Source organism: Raphanus sativus, chromosome 1 (assembly GCF_000801105.2).
Source record: "Raphanus sativus cultivar WK10039 chromosome 1, ASM80110v3, whole genome shotgun sequence".
NCBI lineage: Eukaryota > Viridiplantae > Streptophyta > Magnoliopsida > Brassicales > Brassicaceae > Raphanus > Raphanus sativus.
This window is the reverse complement of record NC_079511.1, coordinates 11,536,898-11,558,243: the sequence shown is the minus strand read 5'-3', so window position 1 is coordinate 11,558,243 and position 21,346 is coordinate 11,536,898. Positions and strand designations below refer to the sequence as shown.

Below are 21,346 nucleotides of genomic sequence, written 5' to 3'. Positions count from 1 at the left end.
ATGGATATATCTTGTATACATGTAGGCTTCGAAATCTGAATGGTGCAATGGAATGGATGCTGCCAAACAAGTTAATTATGTAGAATAATCAGCACAAGTAATAAAGATCAAACGGTATGAAACAATATGTGATGTTGAAAAACATTTCATGCAGTTGAACAAATGTGCTACAAAGGGTGTGAAATGTAAATTTTAGTACTATATACTATAAATAAATGAGATCTTCATGGTGTTCAAAAAAAAAAATGAGATCTTCATTGTTGTGAATCTAAATTTATTGTTTTATTAATTTATTGACTATGTACATATATTTTTTTTTTTTTGAAGATTTTCTTCTATTAAATGCATGAGAAAAAAAGAAAACAAGCCAAAGGCCTTAGTGTTTGGGCTGCGCCCTATTACAAAAGTGGCCGAAGCCCACATCAGAGAGAAGAAACTAGTGATAAAATTTGGCCCATTTGGTTGTCTGATAGAGTGATCGAGAGGTAGCAGTGACGATTAGTGCGGAGGTTGCGAGAGTAGAGGGATCTGTAGAGGCAGAGACAGCGATGGAGTAGTTGCAAACCAGAATTGAAGCATTCGAGAGGCTCCGATCGGACTTGATTCTCGGAAGCTCTGGAACTTGTTTCTAATGGTTCTGTCGAGGATAGAGGAGATAGTAGCAACGGTCTTTTGAGTATTGCGGTGAAGTCGAGCATTCCGTTCTTGCCAGATGGAGTAGATGACGGCTTGCCATACAATGAGTTGCAGCTTCCTTCGCCACGGGGGTCCTGACAGTGCTTGCATGCAGTTGAGCGAGTCGCTCCATGTAGTGAGGGGGAACCAATATGTGCTTGCATGGAGTAGATGACGGCTTGCGACTATGTACATATATTTCATTCAAGAACCAATATATTATCACACCCTTTGTAGCACATTTGAAAATGGAATGTGATTTATTTTACGTGCTAAAAATAGGTTGACACATGACTTTTGAACCGTTCAAAGTTAAAAAAAAGGAACTTTAAAATTATTACTTCTTGATCTTCTTCTTGTTTGGAGTCAAATATTCATTAAGATATTTGCCAAAAATGGAAAATATTTTACCCATATGATGACTAAGTACCATATCAAAACCAATTAATATGAAAATTCCAAAATTTTGAGATCACTCCCCATTTTCGCTTACATTTCCATATGTTAAATCAGTAATCATAGCAGAAAATCTGAAAATTTTAGAAAATAAAATATCATCTGGCTTCTATTTTTTTTTTCTCCTCCGAGATAAAACCAAAACCCACGTTTGTTCTGAAAAGGATCTCCAAAAGCGATCACTAGCTGTTCTACTGGCTTGTAATGTCAATGATTAAATTGTTTTTTTTTCAGTTTGGTTAAGAATATGTATTCTATTTAGTGACGTATACCGTTTGACTCAAGATCATGCACCCTCTCTGATCCAACGTGAATTGAGTCTTTGATTAGATCATTCGTATTGGTCACATTTTTGATTGCATCGCTAGAGTAATTTGGCTTACTGCAGTTTTGTTTATAATAGGAGTAATGGTGTTGGTGACATTTGGAGCTTAGAATCAAAAGTTGTAATTAAAATACATAACTATGGGAATCTTGTCACGCAGGTAGAAAACCTCTTTATTTAGTTTCTTTTCTTCTTCTCTTTGTAGATAGAAAGCTTTAGGCCAGCTTATAATTGTTGTTGGTACAGTCCAACTCATAGTAGAAGATCAGAAGATAATGGCATGAAGCTTCTTGCAACTGCTTTGTTTGCTACAGCTTTTGGCATTCTCCTTGGTCTATCATTTCCATCTTTATGGATCACTAAGGTTAGTCTTCTTTCTCTTTAATCTTTTCTTTGATATCTTCTTAGATTTTTTTATTCATATGTTACCATTTTGTGATGTGTAGGCGAATCTACCAAGAAACCTTCTTCGTTCCTTTGCTATCTCAAATGGACATTCAGATATTGCAGCACTTGTACATGCCATTGATATCTTAAAGGTATGTTTTTTGTTATTGTTATAGGAATTTTATACATTTGTTTGCATGTTTCAAGAAAAATGTGATTCACATTTTGCTCAGATATGGGTTCCTTCAAATCCTAAAGGCGCCGAGAGATTGCCACCGGGTATTATTGCATCCGAATCAGACTTATACATGCGAAGGTTATGGGGAAACCCTGAAGAGGTTTGTTTCTCAAACACACAATCTCATTCTTGGAGTTCACATTTCTCATGTGAGATCAGTGACGCAAGCTTTTTATTTTCTTCTCTCTGTTTCCTCAGGATTTGAAGAAGAAACCGAGATATCTAGTAACATTTACTGTGGGCTATAAACAAAGACACAATATAGATGCATGTGTTAAGAAGGTTGCTTCATACCCTTTTTTCTGTTTTTATTTTAATAGTAAAACTCATTTATGTTTTGTCTTCCCAATTGAAAACAGTTTTCAGACAACTTTACCATTGTTCTGTTTCATTACGATGGGAGAACAAGTGAGTGGGATGATGAGTTTGAGTGGTCGAAGAATGTTATACACATTAGTGTTAAGAAGCAGACAAAATGGTATCAATAGTAATGCTTTATACCTGTCTATCCTTTTCCCCTAGTTATATGAGGTTATTGACTCTCATATATATTATGAATATAAAGGTGGTATGCAAAGAGATTCTTGCACCCTGACATTGTAGCGCGATACGATTATATATTCATGTGGGATGAAGATCTTGGAGTCGATCACTTTGACGCAGAAGAGTAAGTTTTTTTCTTACACTCACTTCCATTTCATTTTATCTTAATTAATAATATCGAGTTTTTTTGTCGCAGATACGTACACATGGTCAAGAAGCATGGCCTTGAGATTTCACAGCCTGGTTTGGACCCAGAGAAAGGGTGTACATGGCAAATCACTAAAAAAAGAGAGCATGTTGAAGTCCATAAGTATGTATGACTCATATACAATTTCATCTGGTTACATTAATTTTAAAAAAATATATATATGGCTTTGAATCTTATCAGGGAAACAGATGAGAAACTCGAATGGTGCTCTAATCCTCCTCGGCCTCCATGTGCTGCGTATGTTAAAAAACTCTCTTTATCAAACTATATGTTCACATCTTCTCATATATAACTTTGAGTCTTTTTATAACACAACAGATTTGTGGAGATAATGGCTCCTGTATTCTCAAGAGATGCGTGGCGCTGTGTGTGGCATATGATTCAAGTTACACTTACTCTATTACCCCCTGTTTTCTTATGTTCTTCTTCTTGTTCTATATTTAGCTGTTTTTCTCTAACTCTTGCTTACACCTTATTATGAACCCCAATAACAGAATGATTTGGTTCATGGTTGGGGTCTTGACTTTGCACTCAGAAGATGTGTTCAGGTACACAAAACATTACATGTTCTTTTTAGCGTTATAGAAATGTTTTTTTGGTTATTCGACTAACAAAGAGGCTTCAATATTATTTATATGTGAAAATGAAGGAGCCTGCTTATGAGAAGATAGGAATAGTAGACACTCAGTGGATCGTTCATCAATTTATACCTTCCCTTGGCAGTCAGGGAAAGGAAGAAGATGGGAAATCGCCATGGCAAGGGGTAAGAGAAGCTTGGTCTTGCCTTCTTTTCAAGAACCAGACAAGCAAGTAACTAGATGTGTCTATATGTTTTTAAAACTTGTGTGGTTGTTGTTATGTAGGTGAGGGATAGATGTCATATGGAATGGAAAATGTTCGAGAGGAGAGTGGATGAGGCAGAGAAGGAATATTTTAAATCGTTACAAGTTCAAACCCCATCCAACTCAACTACATTGCACTAGGACCTTACCCTTTTTTTTGTAGCTGTGAGATTTTAAGTGCTTCTTCTCAACATTTACATACAATCTTTATAGATAATCTAATATAGATATACCTTTAATAAGATTCTGTTACATCGTTGAAAGAGGATTCAATCACTTTTGCAAACAAAAAAAAAGAATGTCGAGGATTATCAAATCATGTTGTGTTTGTGTGTCTTGGTGGGTTTAAAGAGCAAGAAAGAAGTGTGAGTGAATTGGTTTCTTGCAAGCATTTCTTCCACGGAACATGTCTTGACAACTTGTTTAGCAATAACCACACGACTTGTCCTCTTTGCAGTCCATTCTCTAGCAGTGGAAGTATCTTGTTTAACACTATAATAACTTCTGATTTTGTTATGTTTTCTAATACAAATATCAGATTTCAATAATTCTTGTGGTTACGTTTTAGATGGAACTTCCTGTATATGCATAAATCTGATATACCTTGCATATTTATTTATTGCATTTTAAATGCTTTATAGCTATGTTGTATATACCATGATGAAGTTTGAAAGCTTGAACATGTTTCGTTTCTTGTTGTAATGTTTTACTGAAAGGAGTTTAATCTTGCTTGGTGAGAAGCGGAGTGTTATCACTCCAACTGTGATCAATAAAATCCTTTTTGTTCAAATCTTAGTGTGCACTGGCTTAGTGGCTTATACGATTGATATGTCGAGTCATAAGTATTTGATTAGCAGCCATACTCGCATATGATCATGAACTTAGTCATTGCAGCATTTTTATATGTAATGTGTTTATAAAGTTTTGTTAAAAATTCCACTTGTACATGATAGTGAAAACATAACATGAAGTTGAACAAATGGTTGGATGGTATAAAAAGGTATACAAATCAAGTAATGTGTCTATATGTTTTTAAAACTTGTGTGGTTGTTGTTCATGTAAGTGAGGGATAGATGCTATATGGAATGGGCAATGTTCGAGAGGAGAGTGGAAGAGGCAGAGAAGGAATATTTTAATCGTCACAAGTTCAAACCCCAACCAATTCAACTAACATTACACTAGGACCTTACCTCCTTTTTGTAGATAAGAGATTTTTAAGTGCTTCTTCTCAACATCTACATACAATATTTATAGATAATCTAATATAGATATATCTTTAATCAGATTCTGTGAAATCGTTGAAAGATGATTATCAGATCACTTTTGCAACAAACAAAAAAGATTGTGTGATCTCGGAGGAGAAGAAGAAGAGAAAAGTGCAGAGTGTTGTGTGTGTGTGTGTCTTTGTGGGTTTAAAGAGCAAGAAGAAGTGAGTGAATTGGTTTCTTGCAAGCATTTCTTCCACAGAACTTGTCTTAACAACTGGTCTGGTAATAAGTAATAACCAAAAGACTTGTCCTCTTTGCAGATCCATTCCGTGGTAGTAGAAGTATTTTGTTTAACACTAATATCCCTTTATCTGATTTTGTTATGTTTTCTAATACAAACTATGACCCGTCCTTATTAATATTCAAAGATCATTTAATACAATCTATATATGATATGGTATGTCCTTATTGTTTCTTACTCATAGTTAATGGACTAGCTAGCTGCTCTCAGTCAACCACTTACTATGCTCAAACCTGATGAATGCCTCTGCTTCCTTGTCAACATTCTCTTCTTTTATAGCCTTTCTCCTACTCACCTTCTCGCTCTTTGTCCTCCTCATATCCACACACCCCGAGACCTGTTTTGGTTCTTCAGCTGCATAGGAAACTCGGAACTGTTTCATCGAGTTGCGGTGATGATGAGATTTGTGATTAGAGGAGTTTTCAAGTACCATGTTTTCTTCAAAGTATAAACACTTTTAGTTTCTTTTACTTGTTCTGAGTATGGTTTTGTTAGAGATACATTTGAAAACTATTGGATGTGTCTTTATATAGGAAATGAAATATGGTGCTTGAAGTCAACGTGAAACGATGGGGATGAATCGGATTCCCTTTTTCATTATCTTTTCTCAAAATAATATTCTTGAGGGCTTTGGAATATAGCCGGTTTTAATATGTTAATGCACATATCTAAAGATTTGGTATAAATTACTCTCGTAGATGAGGATCTTATACGATTTAGGTATGAGAGAATAGCTTCAAGAACAAGCAAGATTAATGATTCGATGACATTTTACAACATAGAGCACATCCTTGAGGTGTGGGCCAACAGTTTCTAATGTTCAAAGGTATATATGCCAATGCCATAACTCTGTAAATGGTGGTTACTGTTTGGTTATTCGTCAACAGTTTGATCCAATTAGATGCCTTCATAATGCGCAATTTTGAGTGGAGAAACATAAGAAAACGTGGTTCTTGTTGTCCTATAGAGTGATTTGTGGTTGTTGCTTGGTCAAAAATATGTAACGTTTGTGACAGGGCCGGGTCCAACTTATAATCGCTTGTACTAATTGTTTCTTTATATTTGAACTATGCTGAAGCCCTACTAATCCGGAGTAGGACTAATTTCTTGGATACAAATGCACCACCCGACCATCACCGTTAAAACGACTGTTGTTTGGACACGTGTTTTTAGAAAAGAAATGAAATCAAATGTCAGACACATCAGCATCCGAAGTTAAATAAACCATTCTCGAAGGACTTGGCCACATTTTTATACTTTGTGTACATATTTTAAAATTTACATTGATTCGTGGTATTTTAAATTTGATCTAAACGTTTATGTATGAAAACAATGGAAGTGACAAATCAACGGTGGAATTGATCATTTTTCCTAAAGCAATTGCTAACAAGTAGTTCCATGTCTCTTTCAACTTTTCAAATCGAATCAATTTGCTTAGCTTTTAAACATTGGAACCTCACCAAAAAAAAACGTCAAACTCATGAAGAGTCTTGGTTTTCGGTTTAAGGAAAGAAAACGGTAGTTGGAAAGACGTACCAGTAATCATCAGTGATGATTCATCACTAAATCACAAGTGTCATGTCTCTGTTGAAACACGTAAACAAAACTCACCCAACACCAACCTCCTTTTTCATGCTGTTTACAAGGAAGAATGAATGATACGGCTCTTCTTTCTTTCTTTTAGATTATTACAAATTTTTTAAACTATCATATACTATCTAACACACAAAGAGAGAGATATGTGTAAGAGACTAATTTGGCGTTGCCCACCAACCTAACTTCCCTACTACTTCATCAACAACTCGTGTCCACCTTTGTTAAAGATTGTTATTATTATAAACACGCCTCCCGCGTGAAAGTAAAACCCCAAACATCATAAGAAACATACAAACAGAAGTCTTCTGGCTTCACAGCCGATTTGTGATGGAGAACAAGAAGAAGGTCAATCATGGAAATGAAGGTCGTGATTGTGTTCTTCCTGTACATAGCCAAGTAGTGAAGATCAAGAAAGAGTTTGAGAAGATTCATCAGCCGGAGATGCTGAGGGTGCTACGCCATATCACAGGTCGACGACGTTCCCGTTCTCCCCTTGGGTTAGGGCAGAGAGACAACAGACCCATCACCGTTGGGAATTGATAACAAAGAAAGAGAGATGGAGATAGGTTATTTTCTGTGTATTTTAGGCTTCCTCTTTTGTGTTCAATGTAAATATTTTTAGTTAATGTCATGAGTTACATGATTTGCTTCTCTTCTAATCTTTGAGGGGATAAACACAACTAACTCATAGAGAAGGCTCAGATAGTTATATGTTTCCAAAAGTGGACAAAGCTTAACCAGACTCATCATGGAAATTAGAGGTTTTTAAACAAGCAAGAGTAGATAAAACTTATCATTACTATGAAGCATTATGATAGTAGCTTAACCCTTCTTCTGAGGTCTTTGATGACACCAGAGAACACTGTTTTTTTCTGGATTCGGTACTTGATACTCAGTTCTGCTGTGTCTGAAACACCGTTACAGTATAGCCTCGTCTTCCAATCGACTCAGTACAGCGTTTGCAAGCACACAAAAAACCATTACAGTTTGGAAAGCATCATAGAAAACGCTCGATCTCTATATTTTTCCAAAAGTGAACAATCTTGAACAGATTATTTTTTTTGGAAACTGAAGTTTTGAAACAAGCAAAGTCTGGAGAACTTACAAGATGATGCTTATTCATCATTATGATTTATGAAGCACTTGGTGTCTCCTGAGCTGATAGTAACTTAACCCTTCGTGTGAGGTCTTTCATGACATCTATGATCATTGATTTCTTCTGGATTCGGTACTTGATACTCAGTTCTGCTGTCTCTGAAACACCTTGTTTCAGTATAGCCTCGTCTTCCATCATCTTTGTCGGAAAGTGGCTCAGTGCAATCACACAAAGAGCTACAACAGTGCGGAAAGCAGCAATCTCGTTGGCAATTCCAAGAGGGGCTATGGAGGATAAAGATTTGAGCGTTTCTAAGCCATGCTTCTCTACTTCCACCAATTCACCGGAAAGCAGTATTCTTATAGCTGCCAATAATCGTCCCTCTACTGTCTCTTGACCTCCTATCGTTACCTATCAGAATAAGATGATAAGAATTAGAGAGATAAGGACTGTTTCGGCTATCGAATTATAGAGAGATAAACAATGTGGATACCTTGAGGTTTGGCATTTTTCCGGCCAGATTCATCTGAGAAAGCAACTGATGTTGCCATGGAGCTGGTGAAGAGAATTTCGGGGAAGCAACACCAGCCGCCAAGCTTGCAGCGTCCAAGAGCCCTTCATCGTATTTAAGCTCAATGGTGTCGTATGGGTTTGATTCAACCACAAATCCGTAGTCCAAAAGGAAAAAATCGTTGCTAAGGCAACCATAATTGAGTAGCAACGGATCGTTTTCTTTCACTTCAGTCTCTGCAACGACCTGATTTCACAAAGAAAGAGTGAGATAAATAAAATAAAAACACTTAAAAGAAACAGAGATAGATCTAAGACACAGAACCTTAACAAGGGTGTTCGAGTCAGAACCGTTCTGTTCTTGAATGATCTTGACATTCGGCGAGAAGCTGTGGTTGCACATATCTATCAGAGGAAGCATCATGGGAACATGATCAGAAGACCCACCTCGAACCTTTCTATCACCATGCAAACGAAACGCTCTAGTGGAAACAGCCGACATGGTCCAACCGAGTGCGGATGCATTCACATCTTGGCCGCTAAAAGGATGATCACTACTAGCCTTAACACCTTCAAGAGTCTGTCTGATCTCTCGCTCAAAATCAAGAAGAAAACGGCATCTTTTATTAACCTACTCCCAAAAGAACACAACAAAAATCTTCCATCATCTAACTGAAAACGGTTGAGAATGATACTCACACTCATCTCGATCAAAGTCTTATCTAACCTGGTGGAGAAGAGGTGCGTACTGCAAGTTCTTGATGTCTTCTCCGGGAAAGAATATGGGAACGGTGTAAGTCTCAGGGAGGTTGCTTATGTAAGGCCACCAGAAAGAATCAGCGTTGGCTCTTTCTTGCAGTAGTCTCAATCCCAGTTTCATTGCCCACAACTCCTCTGCCAAATCAATCATCCAATAACATGATTCTATGAGCTAAACTTCAAGATTCAAGATAACTGAAATAATAATCAATTGATTTGTTCCCTCAACAGTAATCAACATTGAGCAAGGAGCGAGGTATGAACGCTTTACCGGGAACTCGACGGGATAGAGCGGCGAGGAGAGGAGACGGTGTCGTTTCATCTGATTCGAAGCGTAAGGGAACGTGAGGAGGGAGGGAGATGAGGTCGGTGCCTTGAGGGATTTGCTCGGTGGAGATGAGACCGATGCCGAATGGAGTGTCCTGAGATAGCTTGACGGCGTGGTGAACGAAGCCGCCCTCTCTTTTGATCCAACGGACGAGGTCCGGCGGATGAGGAGCCAGACGCGATGGTTGAGAAGCGGCTGAGCATGTGAATGGACGAATGTGAGCTGCTAGAGAAGTTATTGCTAGTTTCGACGTGGCCATGACTTGCAACGTCGCAGTTCAGTGTTGCTCGAGTCGAGAGAGGGATGAAGATAGATCCGGAACAAGGCGAAAGGACCGGGTTTAGTTTCTATTCGGGTCGGGTAATACGGCTAGCTCAAAATATCTCGAATGGGCTTCGCTTAAAGTTGATAACTGTTTTTTTTTTCTTTTCTTGGGCTCAAAACTACTTTTACATCACAAACTTGTGAAAAACTACATTGAAATAATTCGCTACAATGAAATTTAGTGGTTTTGGTCAACGAAAGATAGCAGTCCATGGGCAAAATCTTGAATTCAGTTGAGGAATTATACCATTCTTTATTCTTTCGAATGGTATATAACATCTTGATCATATCTCCACAATCTGTCTCGTATGCTTAAGTGTTGGAATCTTAATTAGAGCTTACATTGTATTGTCCAAAAAAAGCGCTTTTAGGTTCTGCATGTATACGGATGGCAATCGACGTCGCTGATTACAGGCATTTAGCATACAATGTCAATGTGAGCCATCCAACCCCTATACCATTTGATACCATTGACGAGAGTGTCTTGATGTCAAGAACCATCAACGAAGTATACATGTCATCCCTTCTTCAGCGAACTCATGTTTTCAGTACTTTAGTTTGCATCATCATGCCATGCTCAATACAAACTTTTACATTTGAAACTTTTGTCATTCTTAACTTTCCAAATAAACCATACAATCCACAAATATTAGTGTTTGGACTCAAAACTTCAAACTAACATTAAATTTGTATTTTGTATAGTTTTAGAAATGAAAATTACAGATAATTTATTATTTTATGTTACACAAATTCTTTTAAAATATTTAAAGATGAAAATATTCACATAGCTTTTCACTCTATATGCATTCAAATTATTCAATTCTAGGCAGAACTGAAACAAAAAAGAGTTGAATAAGTTTTCAAAAATCACGTTAGCTTGGAGGGCAAGAACAAAAAAAATTGAAACAATGATGGAATAATAAACAATGGATGAACAAAACGAGAAAACGAGGAAGAATTAGAAGACGAACACAAACATCACCCCCCGCCGTGAAACACTCTACCTCTAACCGCCACCACTCATGACATTATCACGTCTCATCCCCATGGTCATCATAATCTTAAACTCCTCGAAATCAATCGTCCCATCTCCATCCTTATCCACACCACCAATCATCTTCCTACACTCCCCGATCGAGCACTCATCCCCCAAGCTCCTCAGAACCTCGTGCAGCTCCTCCGCCGATATCGCCCCGTTCCCGTCGATATCGTAGACGGAGAACGCGTCCTTCAGATTCTCCAGCACGTCGTCCTGATCCATCCCTTTCGTGTTCAGCTCCACGAACTCCTCGAAGTTTATGTAACCGTCTCCTTTCCGATCTATCTCCGTGATCGCCTTCTCCAGCACCTCCTCCGGTACCTCGTTGCCTAGGCTCGCCATGATCGCGCCGAGCTCCTTGGACGAGATCTTGCCGTCTCCGTTCACGTCGAATTTTTTGAAAACCGCTTCGAGTTCTCGGATCTCGGTTTTACCTGAGCGTGCTTTTTGGAGGTACGGTGAGTCTGCTCCGGTTCGGGATACCGAGCCGCCACCGCCCGAACCATTGGATTGGTTTTTCTTGTTGAACATGGTTTCAGAATCTCGTTTGTGTGAGGAAAGAGAGATGTATCTGTATTTGTGGTGATTCTCGAGGAAGCCAATGAATGAATCTCTGGATCGCTAGCTAATCTCGGATTCTCGCAACTAATTCAGGAATAATAAATCTCAAGTTGATTTTAGTTGTTATTATTAGAATGGTTTATATAGCGAATACATGTATTTGGATAAATTGGTATTTAGGGAATGTAACAATCATATAGAGTTGGAGGCATGTTGGCAACAGGGAGCTTCATGCCTCTTCCAATTCTCTTAACCCGCTTCTAGATGTTTAACAAGTGGGCGATGATGGTTAGTAGATTATTTATCATAATCCCAAAGTCAACATGGACCATCAATATATAGAGAAATTTTTTTTGTTAACAAAGGTAAAAAGACAGGCAAAATTAATATTATCAGTTGCTTATTAATACATCTATACTATTAAAGTACAAGCATGTTTTGGATTTTTACTCTTTTTACCCTTATCGAAGAACCTTTCTTTTGTATTCATTAAGGGTATTCTGGACATTCTGCGCCAGTTTCTTCTTAATTATTTTTTGGTTTGTCATTAATCACTGGTTTCCTAATTTAATTTCGGCCTGCGATTATTTTTTTGTTTGATACTGCATCGATTATTTCCATGTTTGATACTATTATTAACCACCAGTTTCTAATTCTAAAATTATTAATTTTGACAACAATCATTATCATTTAGAACGATTTTGAAAACTATAAATATATTTTAAAAAAATTTCCAACTTATGATCACCAAATTTATCTTATCATTAGAAAAAATCACAATATTAAAAATACCGGGTTACAAACCGGTAATTCGTTCAACCGCAGGTCCGAGTCGGGTTTCAAAACACCGATCAAAACTATAAAACTGTTATATTGATTTATATTTAAAATATCTAATTCAAAACTAAAAACTTAAAAATACATGTACAATATAGTTTTAACCGAACATAAACCCGGATATAAAACACATATATGAGACGGATTATATAAATGCATATACAAGACGGATTATATAAATGTGATTATATAAAATTTTCACCAAACATAAACCCGCGCTTTGAAAGCGCGGGTCAAAATCTAGTAAACGTTAAAATAATATTTATTTTGTAAACTATACATTGTTATTTTTTGATGATATGTCAAGCTCACAGTTCTTCTCACTCAAGTTATTTGAAGATCCTTTCATTGCTAGAAAATTTATAACTAATGCCATTAGCCTAAGTAATATAGTCAGACATGATTTACTTAAATAAAACAATTGATCAATGTTCACACTTGCTAACCAACAATTGTTAGAACACACCAGATCGGTTCTCTTTTTTATTTGATCAAACCAACGCCATCCATCGTTAATTACCGGTGTGCTTCCATGAAAGCATTAGATGACAATGCCATACACTCTGTTGAGGGACCATGTTCTGAATCTGCCACTGCTTCCAACAGTTCGACCGTATTTTCCTCCATTACTTGTACACGGATGACCCTTGTAATACTTCCCTTTACATTTACAACAAATCCCATCTCTTCTTATTTGATCAAGCTCAGCATCAGTGTGATACTGACGAGGACGCAAGAACGGTTTGTCTTGTTTCATCTTGTTCTGGCCATTGTCCTGCTGTTCGAGAGTCCTTGACTCTCCAATGCCACATCAGTCATCTTTATCAATGGGTATGGAACCATCTTGTTACGAAGGCAGAGAGCGAAAGAGCAGTACTAGTAGTATGATTCAACATCAGATATCTTGGTAAAGAAGCTTCTAGCAAGATGGCTCATCGTGATCCTGACCCGTATCCTTTAAAAATGAGAGAGAAAACCTCGTTACCAACTAATTAGCATGAAACAATCCCTTATATGATACATCACGGATGGTATCTTCTTCAGAGTTTACTAGCATTTCCTTAACCTTTGGTACAGAATGTATGATCGTGAGTGCGAAGATGACAGTAGGCAGAGAGCTGAACGGAAGCGGAGAGACCGGTAGTAGTGGACTCTTGATGATTCGGATGTATACGATGACAATTCGCAGATCCTTGGATGTGTTTTATGAAGTTTTCTTTTTACTCCTTTAAGAAGTGTCTTGGAAAATCAGAATTTTGATTCAGAGAGTTCCAAACTCATCTATATATGCACAACACTCAGAAAGGACCATACATTTGTTTGATATAAAATCTTGTCTGCTCCAACTCATTTCTGTCAATTGTAACTCTTTTAATGTCTTGTGAGCTAGACCGTCCATTTGTAAATCCTGGACATCATCAATTATTTTGTCCCAAGTGTAACATGTCTCGAATTTTATTAATACTATACAATACTACCAGCTTCGGCGAAATCCAAGATTAATGTCTTGAGAGTCTTGAGTTAAAGACAAGAACAGCAGTTTTGACTTGCCCGTTTTTAACAAGGAACGAATGTATTATAGAGTGGTTATGAAGAGTATTGGCCTATCTAGTGTCTGGCTCAATATGTTCTGCTACTTGAACCAGTATGTAGAGCTGTCAAATGGTCTGTCCATGGGCCAAATGGGCTTGACCAAATGGACCATTTGAGATATGGGCAATAATGGGTGGTCCAATATGGACAATGGTCCAAAAAGTGTCCAAGACCAATAAAGACCAAGACCAATGGTCAAGCCCATGGGTACCCAATATATTTTTATTTGTATTCAATTTCATTTATATGTTTATTTATTTGTACTCATTTAAATATATAAACTCTCATAAAAGTTGTAATTTATTTATTTATACTTATTTAAATTTATAAAATCTGTAATTATTTGTTTGTACTTATTTAAATTTTATAAAATCTGTAAAATGAGAACAATGAGTATGAAACAATGAAACTAGTGAGTTTAAAAGTTTGAAACAATGAAAAAAATGAGTAAACAATAGAAAGCAATGAGTAAACGTTCATGCCAAACCAATGAGTTTAAAAGTTTCAATCTTCATTATTTTGCAAGTGGAGCCAAACAGCTTCACAGCAACCTTGAATCCTTGATCATCCTGCATTACAAACAGCACAAACAGCACAAGATATCAAGTTTTATAACAAGCCATCAAGTCATATAACGATTCAGTACATCAAGTCATCAAGTCATATAACAATTCAAGTCATTTAACAAGACATAGACATCAAGTTCATTGCACATAACGATTCATATCAAAGTCATAAACACAAGACATCAAGACATCAAGTCATCAAGTTCCAATAACTCTTTTCTGTTAGACAACATCAAGTCATCAAGTCATCAATAACATATCAAAGTCATAAACGGTACATACCTCTTTGCTCAGAGCTGAGCTCAATCTCATGATCTCCTATCTCTTGAAATCCACGGAACCAGTTTCTTGCACAGATAAGAGCTTGAACGTTTGTGGGTAGGAGACAGCTTCGGTACTTGTTGAGGACTCGGCTGCCGATGCTAAAGGATGATTCCGATGCCACCGTTGTGAGAGGGATGCTCAGCACATCGCAGGCCATTGAAGACAGCTCTTTGAAGCGGCCTGCATTATCTTTCCAATATGATATAGCATCCAAACTTGAAAAGCTTTCCATATCAACCACTGGCTCATCCAAGTATATGTCTAATGGTGATTTCCCACTACCACCAGTCTTTTGAGAGAAGTAAGCATAAAAGCCCTGTAAACAACAACAAACCAACAAACGAACTTAATAAGAAATCTGAAACAACTTTCAAGCTGAAACAACTGTCTTAAGGTTACAAGTCTACGAGTCCTAAAAATGCAACCAGGTTTAAGCATGTCTACGAGTATAGAAATCTGAAACAACGAGTCTACAAGTCTTAACTTCCAAGCATTTCTAAGAGTCAAGAAACTTACACCATATCCTGAAGGGATGTGTCGAGGAGCATGTGAAGTAGATGCACTAGTAGTGGCGCCTGTGTCTTTCTTATATTCTCCAAACAGCTTGACCAGCTTGCCACGAATATACACCAAGTTCAATTTGCAAGTTTCTGGATCTAGAATATTGTAACAATACTCTAGAAAAGCAAACTTAAGCCGAGGATCAAGAACTGCTGCAATTGCTAATATATCACTGAACTCTTCCCAATATTTGTTAAATTTCTCTTTCATAGCCTCCACCATTTCACGAATGACTCGATCCTCTGAATCTTCATGACGTCTCAACCAACACTTAATCGACCACACTTGCATGAAGTATAAGTTTGCTGTCGGGTAAGATGAACCAGAGATGAGCTTTGTGACTTCAGCAAATGGTTCCAATAGCTTGCAAATCCGTTCTGATCTGTCCCACTCTAGCTCAGATGGAAAGCTCTTGTAGCTTCTATCAACTTCTTTAAGGTTTCTCAAGGCCTCCTTAAAATCAATAGCCCTATCGAGCATGAAGTATGTGGAGTTCCAGCGAGTTGTGACATCTAAAATCAGACCCGCTTTAGCCACTTCAGCTGGGACTCCAACTGTTTCAATACAGTTCTGAAACGTAATTTCTCTAGACTCAGATCCTTTCAAAAACTTAACGGTTTCCCTAATCTTATCTAAAGCTCCACTGATAACAGCTAAACCATCTTGCACGATCAAGTTCAGAATATGCGCTGAGCACCTCACATGAAAAAATTCCCCACTACACACCAAATCCTTTTGTAGCTTCCTCTTCAAAATGCCTTGCATATTATCATTGGCAGATGCATTATCCACTGTCAGAGAAAATACCTTCTTCTCTAAGCCCCACTCTCTTAACAGCTCAGTCAGCTTAAGAGCTATGGCAACACCCGTGTGTGGAGGCGGAAAAGCACAGAAAGATATGATCTTCGTCTTCAAAACCCAATCTACATCCACGTAGTGTACTGTCAAGCACATGTAGCCTTCTACTGTTATGGCTCTCCACAAATCTGTGGTTAAGCAAACTCTACCAGGGATTTTAGCCAAGACTGCCTTAAGCTTCTGTTTCTCCCTCTCATAAATCTTGTAGACATCTGACGCTGCTGTATTGCGACTCCAAAACTCTATGGAAGGATTAACATAGGTGAAGGCTTCTCTTATTTTCTCATACTCTACAAAAGAGTAAGGAAGATTGTGCTGAATTAGAGCCACAGCAATCATCTCTCGGAACACTTCCATGTCCAGCTTCTTATAACCACTTCTAGGAGTACTTCCGGGAGTTTTGGAGCAAGTCTTTATATGACGATTCATGGTATTAGTACCATTTCGACGCAGATTCAGGCGATAATGCTTCTGACAGTAGTTGCATGTAACATCAGTCATGCCATCAGAATGCTTCTCTCCTGGTGTGAAGTTCTTCCAGCACTTAGCACGACGTCTACTTGAACTGCTACCACTGGACCTCCTGATCTCTGAAGAACCGCTTTCTTGAGGCATTGAAGTATCTTCATGGACCTCCTGATCCTGATCCCCATCAGTATCTTCATCTTCCATGTCTTCATGTTCCATGTCTTCATCATCATAAAAGTTTGGAGTATCTTCAATCAGGTTCAGATTTGGAGTATCAAAGCTCATTGTCCTGTAACAAATAGACAAATGCATATAAACTTAAGTAACAGAGATATGCAAACAGTCTATGAGTTCCTTTGAGAAACGTCTGGTACACATTCTATAAAGATAACCAATAAGATAACTTCTTGAAACTGGATTGTGGTGATTTATGAATCGTTGTATATTCATCAACATCAATACACTAAACAACGCACAGCACAAGCATTATGATTTACAAAGCTATCTATGAATCAAATGACTAGCTAGAACAAAAGCTATCTAGAAACTGAGATGCATTGTAACCAAAAACTATATAATAAGCAAATAACAATGGTGGTCAAGCTTCAAATACAATGAACAAGCTTCAAATACAATACACACGAGTCCCAAAGACTATGATACAAAATAAATTAAAAAAAAAAACAGCAAAGTTTGCTTCGCAAACCATTATATGTCGACCATTAAACTCATATCCCACACCCCACAAACCAAAACGAACGAGATATCATAGAAAGCAAACTGTCAGAGAACATAAGAGCCTTGATGAACCCTTCTTATGAGCATAATCCTTATACTAGAAGCTAATCCTAATGACCCAACACACCAAAGACTCTTTACCTAGATGAATCAATCACAAAGCATAGAACCATGAATCAATCACAAAGACTCTTATATGAACTTGTTAAAACTAAGCTTGTTACGGAGACTGATCAATCAACAAACCCACAATATTAAGATGGAGCCAGATCAATCAACAAACCCACAAACTAAGTTTGTTACGGAGTTTAATCACGTTACGGAGATGGAGCCGACTCTTACTTGAGAGAGAGGTCGCCGGAGATGGAGACTAAGAGTGAGAGAGGTCGCCGGAGATGGAGCCTGAGAGTGAGAGAGATCGCCGGAGAGCTTGGTTTGATTTAACAAAGGTGGAGGGTGATGAGAGCGAGCTTTGTCTGATGCAACAAAGATGACCGGAGCTTCGCCGTGGAGGGTGGTGACCGGAGATTCGCCGTGGAGGGTGATGACACTAAGAATTGATTTTCGAGTGAACCCACAAACCCAGATCAGTCAATGATGCCATTGAAGGAGAAAGAAGAAGAAGAGTCGAGAGAGGAGAGAGGAGAGATGAGAGACTCGAGAGATGAATTGATTTTTTATTTTCCCCCAAATTCAAAAAAAACCTAGAATTTTAGTAATTTGGGCTTGCCCAATGTCCAATTGGTCCTAGACCATATCGCCCATGGACATATCGGTTGTAGGCCCAATCGGACCGTGTAATATTTGGGCCTGATGATGGACCGTCCACAACAATTTACCCATGGTTTGCCCATGGTCGGCCCGACCATTTGACGGCTCTACCAGTATGCCTAGTGACTAGAGTGAATAAAAGTGTTTGTTCCACCGTATTCAGTTATTTTAGTGTAAATAAATCCTTTCGAGATTGTAGACTATTGAATTAATTTCAATTCATGTGTCCAAACACGTTTTGATTTACACATGATTGTTTTCTAGGCAAACCAAGACAATAAATATGATTAACCTAAGCCTATTTCTTAATCGCACCAGCAAATTCTCGTTACAAAAAATACAAACACCAATACGGTCAAAACTTGTTTAAATCCTGCAACTTTAAAATTTTAAAACTAGTAAACAATCACGAGAACAGAAAACAAAACTTTGTTTTGTTGAGAAACTCTTTCAGTTCAGGTCTCCAATTATTTTTCAGCACAATGAAATCTCAGGAGAACGAAAGTTAATAGTTTTGACATCATCAGAGTATTCCATTCAAATATATTTTTAAAAACTTAATTTTCAGAAAACAATTTAGAAAAATAGAAGAAGAGTTTTGGAAAAGAGATGCCTCCACTCAGTTCAGGTCTCCATAAATTCTCCGCATAATATAAAATCTCGGAAGAACGAAAGTTATGTTTTGATCATCATCGGAGGCAACTACTTCTACACATTTATCAAAACAAAAAAAAAAGCATAGTAGAAATATACAAACTGAATTCAATAAAGAAGAAACTAGAAGAAGAAGTTGAAAAAAGCAACGAAGGTGAAGAATGGTGTTAGGTTACGACCTCATGACTACTGTATTTATATGCCACTAGACTGAGGGAGGCAAAACTTGTGAGTAAACCCTAGCTAAATCTTTGGGTCACCTCGGTCTATAATGGGCTTTTTATAGTTGAAAGTTTGAATATTGTGTTCATTGTTTAGTAGTTATTGTTTGAATTATCATATATACTCTTTGATAATTCTAGCTCAGCAATTACGAAGAGAAAAAAAAAGAAGGAAAGGATTCAAGAATCTCTTGATCGTCTAACCGATGAACTGAAAAGGCATGACGAACATGTTGCATCTGTCCGTAGAAGACTTTCACGTGAAAAGGATAAATGGCTTAGCTCATGTCCTGATACTTTGAAGATCAATATGGAATTTCCTGCAGCGTTGTATTTTCCCTCGTTGCACATTTAGCATGGCAGATTCTGATCTGTGTACTGTGCTATGTTTGTATATATGCTCCACTCTCTTCGAACATCCTATTTTAACACAGTCAACCACATTTTTTGTTTCTTTTACAGTCAAACACATTGATGTGCTGATATGTAAAACGCTACAACCAATTATCTGCTGCTGCACTGAATACGAAATGGGAAGACTTGGGAGGTTTTTGAACCAGCTTTGCCAGGGATTCCGAAGCCGACGTATCAATGTGTTCATAACTCTTTTATTTGTTTAAGTTAGCAACCCTTACTTTACTTATGAACCCCAAAGTTGTGACTCAAAATATGTAGGAAACTTAGACACATTTTACTTTATTTACAGCTCCATTTCTAAAGGACTATATTTTGGGTTTAGTGTTGTATTTGGGACCACCGTGTAGGCATATGGTCTGTGTGTAACGCGTCCCTTCCCGTTGGCTCTGGTTTATGGGTTTATGAGTGAAAGCGAAGGTTAATTGATTCTCAAGATAGTGTAATATGATATGATCTATATTCTTCTCTTCACCCCAGCTTATCCTCCTCCCCCTTTTTTTTAGCTCGCTCAAATATTTAAGTTAATCAACAGGTCATGAAGATTTTTTGCTTCAACTCTATAATCATGTACTTTTTTGGTTGGCAGTTAAAACCTTCATCACCGGCTGCATCAATGAACAAATCAACAAAGCAAAATATTAGAAAAGATGATGAAAAGTCAGGTAAATCTGTTGGAAGAACATCCACAGCTGAAGAAGATGTTTATCTAGGGACCAGGCAAGCAGGTTGACCAAAGCTTCTCCCAACACGACAGCCAATGGCAGCTTACCCACAAAATCATTAGACGCTCATGGTAGATCGATGGACTTATCAGGTGTTAAACAGGATTTACAAATGTCCTGGACATCATCAGTTTTTTTGTCCTAAGCCATGGGGAGAAATCGTAACATGTCTCGAAATTTATTACTACTATAATACTATCAGCTTCGGCGAAGTCCAAGATTAATGTAAGAACCACAGTTTTAACTTGCCCGTTTTTAACAGAGAGCAATGTATTATTATGTTGGTTATGAAGAGTATTGGCCTGTCAAGTGTCTGGCTCAATATGTTCTGCCACTTTAACCAGGCTAGCATATAGAGTGAACGGGAAGGGACGAAGTAGTAAGTACGGGCTTGTATATCATAGATTTCCATTTTTGATCCACCGTATTTAGTTATTTTAGTGTACGAAGTAGTAAGTACTAATAAATTATTTTGAGATTGTCATATTACCAATTTGAATCTGATTAACTAGTTGTTGTTTTCTAGACAACCAAGACAGTAAATATGATTTACAAGCCTACAAGATCTATGATATTTCTTAACCGAACCAGCAATTTCTCGTTACGAAATATGGAAATATCAATACGTTCCAAACTTGTTTGATGCTGCAATTTTTTTAATTTTAAAACTAGTGAACAATCACGAGAACAAAAATTAAAACTTTGTTTGTTGAGAAACTCTTTCAGTTCAGGTCTCCAATTATTTTTCAGCACATTGAAATCTCAGGAGAACGAAAGTTGATAGTTTTGACATCATCAGAGTATTCCATTCAAATATTTTTTAAAATCTTAACTTTCAGAAAACAATTTAGAAAAATAGAAGAACAGTTTTGGAAAAGAGAAGCCTCCACTCAGTTCAGGTCTCCATAAATTCTCCGCATGATAAAATCTCGGAAGAACGAAAGTTATGTTTTGATCATCATCGGGAGGTAACTACTTCTACACATTTATCAAAACGCAAAAAAAAAATTGCATAGTAGAAAGACAAAACCAGAATTCAATAAAGAATAAAACTGGAAGAAGAAGTTGAAAAACAGTAACGAAGGCGATGAATTGTGTTAGGTTACAACCTCATGACTACTGTATTTATATGCCACTAGAATGAGGGAGGCAGAACTTATGAGTAAAACCCTAGCTCAATCTATGGGTCACCTCGGTCTATAATGGGCTTTTTATTATTG

At 37.4% G+C, this 21,346-nt stretch overlaps 6 protein-coding genes and 4 non-coding genes across 13 annotated transcripts; 2 read left to right on the top strand and 8 right to left on the bottom strand.

The window, feature by feature from the left end:
- Positions 1-1,596: 1,596 nt before the first annotated feature.
- Positions 1,597-4,136, top strand: LOC108845305 (uncharacterized). Of its 2 annotated transcripts, none has more exons than XM_057010960.1 (13): positions 1,597-1,616; positions 1,703-1,820; positions 1,903-1,995; positions 2,077-2,181; positions 2,280-2,363; positions 2,441-2,559; positions 2,647-2,748; positions 2,821-2,934; positions 3,013-3,069; positions 3,151-3,217; positions 3,327-3,380; positions 3,482-3,595; positions 3,696-4,136. In XM_057010960.1, exons 1-13 carry the CDS (start codon positions 1,597-1,599, stop codon positions 3,813-3,815), a joined length of 1,167 nt encoding a protein of 388 aa, XP_056866940.1. In that variant the 3' UTR covers positions 3,816-4,136. The 2 variants fall into 2 exon arrangements, with proteins under 2 accessions (XP_056866940.1, XP_056866941.1); XM_057010961.1 differs by having other exon boundaries at positions 1,903-1,999; positions 2,102-2,181.
- Positions 4,137-4,643: 507 nt separating this feature from the next.
- On the bottom strand, positions 4,644-5,696 carry LOC108839908 (uncharacterized). The gene has a single exon (XM_018612691.2). It carries the CDS (start codon positions 5,614-5,616, stop codon positions 5,380-5,382), a length of 237 nt encoding a protein of 78 aa, XP_018468193.1. The 5' UTR covers positions 5,617-5,696; the 3' UTR covers positions 4,644-5,379.
- A 1,296-nt stretch (positions 5,697-6,992) lies between these two features.
- LOC108814832 (uncharacterized) lies at positions 6,993-7,431 on the top strand. The gene has a single exon (XM_018587465.2). The coding sequence runs from the start codon at positions 7,107-7,109 to the stop codon at positions 7,317-7,319; it is 213 nt and encodes a 70-aa protein (XP_018442967.1). The 5' UTR covers positions 6,993-7,106; the 3' UTR covers positions 7,320-7,431.
- A 36-nt stretch (positions 7,432-7,467) lies between these two features.
- LOC108814814 (uncharacterized) lies at positions 7,468-9,827 on the bottom strand. 3 transcript variants are annotated; one of them, XM_018587454.2, is made up of 6 exons: positions 9,416-9,827; positions 9,113-9,279; positions 8,711-9,016; positions 8,369-8,632; positions 7,885-8,286; positions 7,468-7,796 (listed from the first exon to the last, which is right to left on the bottom strand). In XM_018587454.2, the coding sequence occupies exons 1-5, from the start codon at positions 9,729-9,731 to the stop codon at positions 7,912-7,914; spliced, it is 1,428 nt and encodes a 475-aa protein (XP_018442956.2). In that variant the 5' UTR covers positions 9,732-9,827; the 3' UTR covers positions 7,468-7,796; positions 7,885-7,911. The 3 variants fall into 3 exon arrangements, with proteins under 3 accessions (XP_018442956.2, XP_056866934.1, XP_018442950.2); XM_057010954.1 differs by having other exon boundaries at positions 7,468-7,725; XM_018587448.2 differs by having other exon boundaries at positions 7,468-8,286.
- Positions 9,828-10,651: 824 nt separating this feature from the next.
- Positions 10,652-11,776, bottom strand: LOC108856056 (probable calcium-binding protein CML25). Its single transcript, XM_018629876.2, has one exon. It carries the CDS (start codon positions 11,364-11,366, stop codon positions 10,803-10,805), a length of 564 nt encoding a protein of 187 aa, XP_018485378.1. The 5' UTR covers positions 11,367-11,776; the 3' UTR covers positions 10,652-10,802.
- Positions 11,777-14,172: 2,396 nt separating this feature from the next.
- Positions 14,173-17,969, bottom strand: LOC108850097 (putative AC transposase). Its single transcript, XM_057004082.1, has 4 exons — positions 17,684-17,969; positions 15,233-16,892; positions 14,675-15,032; positions 14,173-14,395 (listed from the first exon to the last, which is right to left on the bottom strand). The coding sequence occupies exons 2-4, from the start codon at positions 16,886-16,888 to the stop codon at positions 14,391-14,393; spliced, it is 2,019 nt and encodes a 672-aa protein (XP_056860062.1). The 5' UTR covers positions 16,889-16,892; positions 17,684-17,969; the 3' UTR covers positions 14,173-14,390.
- A 586-nt stretch (positions 17,970-18,555) lies between these two features.
- On the bottom strand, positions 18,556-18,643 carry LOC130497838 (small nucleolar RNA Z159/U59). The gene has a single exon (XR_008936859.1). It is a non-coding gene; the product is annotated as a small nucleolar RNA Z159/U59 (small nucleolar RNA).
- Positions 18,644-18,723: 80 nt separating this feature from the next.
- Positions 18,724-18,812, bottom strand: LOC130497841 (small nucleolar RNA Z159/U59). The gene has a single exon (XR_008936865.1). It is a non-coding gene; the product is annotated as a small nucleolar RNA Z159/U59 (small nucleolar RNA).
- Positions 18,813-20,841: 2,029 nt separating this feature from the next.
- Positions 20,842-20,929, bottom strand: LOC130497837 (small nucleolar RNA Z159/U59). Its single transcript, XR_008936855.1, has one exon. It is a non-coding gene; the product is annotated as a small nucleolar RNA Z159/U59 (small nucleolar RNA).
- Positions 20,930-21,008: 79 nt separating this feature from the next.
- Positions 21,009-21,096, bottom strand: LOC130497842 (small nucleolar RNA Z159/U59). The gene has a single exon (XR_008936866.1). It is a non-coding gene; the product is annotated as a small nucleolar RNA Z159/U59 (small nucleolar RNA).
- Between the last annotated feature and the right edge of the window lie 250 nt (positions 21,097-21,346).

Excerpts from the sequence above, each read along its gene's own strand:
- LOC108845305 (XM_057010960.1), top strand. The coding sequence starts at position 1,597 with ATGGGAATCTTGTCACGCAG. Across the intron at positions 2,364-2,440 it reads TAGATGCATGTGTTAAGAAG|TTTTCAGACAACTTTACCAT; the intron begins GTTGCTTCATAC and ends AATTGAAAACAG. Across the intron at positions 2,560-2,646 it reads GTTAAGAAGCAGACAAAATG|GTGGTATGCAAAGAGATTCT; the intron begins GTATCAATAGTA and ends ATGAATATAAAG.
- LOC108839908 (XM_018612691.2), bottom strand. The coding sequence starts at position 5,616 with ATGGTACTTGAAAACTCCTCTAATCACAAATCTCATCATCACCGCAAC.
- LOC108814832 (XM_018587465.2), top strand. The coding sequence starts at position 7,107 with ATGGAGAACAAGAAGAAGGTCAATCATGGAAATGAAGGTCGTGATTGT.
- LOC108814814 (XM_018587448.2), bottom strand. The coding sequence starts at position 9,731 with ATGGCCACGTCGAAACTAGCAATAACTTCTCTAGCAGCTCACATTCGT. Across the intron at positions 9,280-9,415 it reads TCTATCCCGTCGAGTTCCCG|AGGAGTTGTGGGCAATGAAA; the intron begins GTAAAGCGTTCA and ends TTGATTTGGCAG. Across the intron at positions 9,017-9,112 it reads ACGCACCTCTTCTCCACCAG|GTTAATAAAAGATGCCGTTT; the intron begins GTTAGATAAGAC and ends TTTTGGGAGTAG.
- LOC108856056 (XM_018629876.2), bottom strand. The coding sequence starts at position 11,366 with ATGTTCAACAAGAAAAACCAATCCAATGGTTCGGGCGGTGGCGGCTCG.
- LOC108850097 (XM_057004082.1), bottom strand. The coding sequence starts at position 16,888 with ATGAGCTTTGATACTCCAAATCTGAACCTGATTGAAGATACTCCAAAC. Across the intron at positions 15,033-15,232 it reads ACATCCCTTCAGGATATGGT|GGCTTTTATGCTTACTTCTC; the intron begins GTAAGTTTCTTG and ends TGTTGTTTACAG.